We start from the raw sequence: 4,879 nt of genomic DNA on the forward strand, positions 1-4,879 counted from the left end.
CCAAGATCGAGCCAAGAGACAAGAGCCATTATAGTCGCACTAAGGAGAGAGAATCTCGGCGGGAATTAGGGAAAAGCTATTCTATCATGGTTTCCCCACTATGTATTTTTAAATATATCCAAAGTATGATCCCTCTACTATAAGAGGGATAACTATTATTTCTGTAAGATAGGGAACATTGAAGGCATTCCTACATTTTTATATTACTCACAGAGAAAATATACTAATATTGAGATAGAGATTATCGCTTTTTGGGCTTAGTACATTGATTCATCTTGCTTGTTCATAAAACATCTTCCACTCAGTTTGGTTTGTATTTCATCCCTTATACGGTCAATACTCAATATATTTCTACTTACTTTTCTGATTTGTGCCAAGTTATACCACGTACCCTTAGAACTACGTGCAAATTCAACTCTATCCATTTTTCGAGTAAACAAATTTCATGTTATGTTTTTATCTAGAAAAATAAGTTTTCAGCTAGTATTTTTTAATGTAATTTAGGTAAGTTCACATCGTGAATATGAGTCGTCTTTTTATTTTCTCTAAATCAATGTTTCTATTCCAACATATACTAGAGTATGGAGTATATTTTTTTCCTAAGATTATAGTATTAAATATTGTATTGCTAGTCTGCCGTGTAGACTGTGGTACTCCTCATTAAAGTTATGACATTGTATACGGTCGAAATCGGGCTCGACTATTGCATGACAGATCGAGCTCGGAATGCGAAGGGTTGAAGATCGACCCCGAGTCTCATCGAACCAGAACACGAAGGTAGAATGTCCGTCCTCGAGAACATTGAGCCCATGATCCCGGAATAGACCCTGACCCCGAATAAGCTCGAGGAAACATTGCCGGTATAACCAATAGAAGACTGAAATAATGGAAGGCCGAAATATCCGTAACCGGTCGGATATTTCGGCGGGAATCTCGGCACGTATCAATAAAGAACCGGTAAATCAGCAAATCAAGAGATTTTTACCTTTTATAGAATTATACATAAAGTAGGATTCCCCTACTATATAAAGGTGACCCGATTACTTGTAAAAGACATTGTAACACGCATTCCAAAGCAGTATATTATTATTCTCTTCAAGTTCTTATTATTCTTTCGTTATTCTGTTATCAATAAAAGCATTTTTTACTCGAGGGTGGCTAACCATCAAAGGCTAAGATTGTTCAACTTAAGCGGTTTACATTTACTTTTTCATTACTTATTTCAATTACAATCTGATTTGTCGTTTAGTATCAAATTAAATCACGTATCCTTAAAATCATTTATAAATTCAATTGTTATCCAATTTTGAGGGTAAACAGTTTGGCGCCCACCGTGGGGATAAGGATAATAGTGGTTATTTGATACAAATCTCCATAACACACACTACTTTACACTTGCTCTTTGAAGTGTCTCTGATTTCAGGTTAAAACACAAAATGTCAAACTCTCAATCAGCACCCCTACACTTTATCAACGAGTCCGGTCATCACAGTGAAAATAATAGCATAGCGCCCAGTGAAGGAGTACTGCCCATTGATCCCATCGGAATTCTGATCACAGATCCGATTGACGCTAATTCACATTTGGCTATCGGTGCAAACTTGCCTATCGACCCTGAAAATAGTGTCCGTGGTGGAGCCCGATCGGCAACTCGAAGCACAAAAACATTGAAGGAGACAGGGTCAGTTTATGGGTAATCTTCAAAATGTTGCAGGATCAACAGGCGGCGATCGCTCGGTTACAGAACCAAAGTTGTGCACCGAGCAGGTTCGAGCCCGATCCACCCCGGGAAGTCATCCAGAGGGATGAACCAGTCATAGAAACGTCAAATGAACATGAATCGGGGGCTAACCCCGAGATCACAAAGATGCTCGAAGAAATGACAAAACAGATAGAATCATGGGAGAAGAAAATCGAAGCTAATGACAAAAAGGTGGAAACCTTAAATTCCAGAGTAGACCAAATCCCAGGAGCGTCTCCAATATTAAAAGGCTTGGATTCCAAGAAGTTCGTGCAAAAACCTTTTCCTCCGAGCGCGGCTCCGAAGCCGATCCCTAAGAAATTCCGCATGCCCGAGATTGCTAAGTATAACGGACCGACCGACCCAAATGAGCATGTAACCTCTTACACATGTACCATCAAAGGCAATGACTTGGGGGATGATGAGATCGAGTCTGTCCTATTGAAGAAGTTCGGAAAAACCCTATCAAAAAGGGCTATAATATGGAATCATAACTTACCTCCTAATTCTATTGATTCATTTGCTATGCTTGCTGATTATTTCGTGAAAGAACACGCCGGGGCCATCAAGGTCGAGACTAGGAAATCAGACCTCTTCAAAGTAAAACAAAAAGATAACGGGATGCTCAAAGAGTTCGTATCCCGTTTTCAAATGGAACGAATGGATCTGCCACCGGTCGCTGATGATTGGGTTGTTCAGGCTTTCACTCAAGGGCTCAATGTTCGAAGCTCGGTGGCTTTGCAGCAGTTGAAACAAAACCTGATAGAATATCCGGCCGTTACTTGGGCTGACGTGCATAACCGGTATCAATCAAAGATTAGAGTGGAAGATTATCAACTCGGAGCCCCCTCGGGGTCTGTTTATCCCGTCAGAACCTTCGACAGAGTCAAAAGAGACATCGATTGTGAACCGAGGCCAAACAAGGATCGGTATCAGCCATATAATGTAGACCGAAGAAGTTGTGGGTCCGGGCAGAACTCCATGAGAAACGAAAGGAGAAATGACCGAAGTCAGAGCAACCGAGGACTCCTGACCAAAAACAGCTTCGACAGGTCCATTATGCCTAAAGAAGCACCGAGGCTATCAGAATATAACTTTAATATAGATGTTGCCGCCATTGTATCAGCTATCAGGAGTATCAAAGATACCAAATGGCCTCGACTTCAAAAATCTGATCCAACCCAAAGGGATCCTAACCACATGTGCAAATATCATGGCACTCACGGCCATAGAACGGAAGATTGTCGACAGTTAAGAGATGAAGTAGCCCGATAATTCAATAACGGGCATCTTCGAGAATTCTTGAGCGACCGAGCCAAGAATCATTTCAGGAACATGGATTCTATCAAACAGACAGAATAAGAAGAACCTCAACACGTCATTAAAATGATTATCGGTGGGGTCGATATCCCTCAGGGAATGATGTCGAAATGCACCAAAGTATCCATCACTAGGGAGAAACGAATTCGAGATTACATACTGGAAGGAACTTTATCTTTCAACGACGAGGACGCAAAAGGGATTGTACAGCCCCATAATGATGCGATGATAATATATGTACTTGTAAATAAAATTCGAGTTAAATATGTGTTAATTGATCCAGGTAGCTCGGCCAACATCATTCAATCGAGGGTAGTGGAGCAGCTCGGTCTGCAAGACCAAATCGTGCCTGCAGTCCGAGTTCTAAACGAATTCAACATGGCATGTGAAACCACTAAGGGTGAGATAATATTACCGGTAAACACCGCCGGGACCATACATGAAGCTAAGTTTTATGTAATCGAAAGGGACATGAGGTACAACGCTTTGTTCAGAAGTCCATGGATCCACAACATAAGGGCAGTACCCTCAACTCTGTACCAAGTGTTAAAATTCCCAACATCGGATGGAATTAAAATGGTCTACGGAGAACAGCCAGCCGCAAAGGAGATGTTTGCGGTTGAAGAGGCAATTTTGATATCCGCACTTACTATGACAAAGGGATCGAGTTCTATAACAAAGCCAGAAACCAAATAGAAATTACCGACACTAGCTCCGACCCAACCGAAAAAATAGGGGACTGATGAAGGCGATGATTACGTCCTACTCAAGTCTTTTATAGGCCCCGATGATTCCAACGCCACCAAATCTACGGTCGAGGAGTTGGAACAGATCATATTGGTCAAGCATCTACCCGACCGACAGGTATACCTGGGCACAGGGCTAAATCTCGAGCTTAGGAAAGAACTCATTCAGTTTCTTATAGCTAACATAGATTGTTTCGCTTAGTCTCACCTTGATATGACATGGATCCCACTGGAGATAACCACTCACAAGCTGAGCCTGGACCCGAAGTTCCATCCGGTCAAGCAAAAGTGGAGACCCCAGTCCGAGGTCAAACATGCTTTCATCAAGTACGAGGTATCTGAACTCCTTAAAATAGGGTCCATTCGGGAGGTTAAACACTCGGATTGGTTAGCAAATATAGTAGTAGTCCCTAAAAAATGGAACAAATTAAGAATGTGTGTAGACTATAAGGATTTGAATAAGGCATGTCCCAAGCATTCTTTCCCTTTGCCCAATATCGATCGAATGATCGATGCCACGGCCGGCCACGAGATCCTCAGTTTTTTCGATGCCTACTACGGGTACAACCATATACGGATGGACCTGGGTGATCAGCAAAAAACCTCCTTCATCACTAAAAACGGCACATACTGCTACAACGTGATGCCATTTGGTTTAAAGAACGCCGGTGCCACTTACCAACGCCTAGTAAATAGAATATTCGAGAAACAAATAGGAAAATCAATAGAGGTTTACATTGACGACATGTTGGTTAAGTCTCTGCGAGCAGAGGACCAATTAAAACATTTACAGGAAACCTTCAGCATATTAAAGAAATACAATATGAAGCTGAACCAGGAGAAATGCACATTTGGAGTGAATCAGATAAATTCCTCGGGTTCATGGTATCCAACCGAGGAATCGAGATCAACCCTGACAAAATCAAAGCCATCGAAGACATCACGGTTGTGGACAACGTGAAGGTCATGCAAAGATTAACCAGGCGCATAGCCGCTGTTAAGCGATTCATTTTGAGGTCATCTGACAAGAGCCACCGATTCTTCGCACTATTAAAGAAGAAGAATAACTTTT

At 41.7% G+C, this 4,879-nt stretch overlaps 1 protein-coding gene across 1 annotated transcript; it reads left to right on the forward strand.

Moving 5' to 3' along the window:
* Nucleotides 1-1,879: 1,879 nt before the first annotated feature.
* Nucleotides 1,880-3,016, forward strand: LOC138906632 (uncharacterized). The gene has a single exon (XM_070195911.1). It carries the CDS (start codon nucleotides 1,880-1,882, stop codon nucleotides 3,014-3,016), a length of 1,137 nt encoding a protein of 378 aa, XP_070052012.1.
* Nucleotides 3,017-4,879: the final 1,863 nt, after the last annotated feature.

The sequence above is a fragment of the Nicotiana tomentosiformis genome, chromosome 1 (genome assembly GCF_000390325.3).
Source record: "Nicotiana tomentosiformis chromosome 1, ASM39032v3, whole genome shotgun sequence".
NCBI classification, from domain to species: domain Eukaryota; kingdom Viridiplantae; phylum Streptophyta; class Magnoliopsida; order Solanales; family Solanaceae; genus Nicotiana; species Nicotiana tomentosiformis.

What these genes read in the sequence shown, in the direction of transcription:
- LOC138906632 (XM_070195911.1), top strand. Translation starts at nt 1,880, where the DNA reads ATGACAAAACAGATAGAATCATGGGAGAAGAAAATCGAAGCTAATGAC.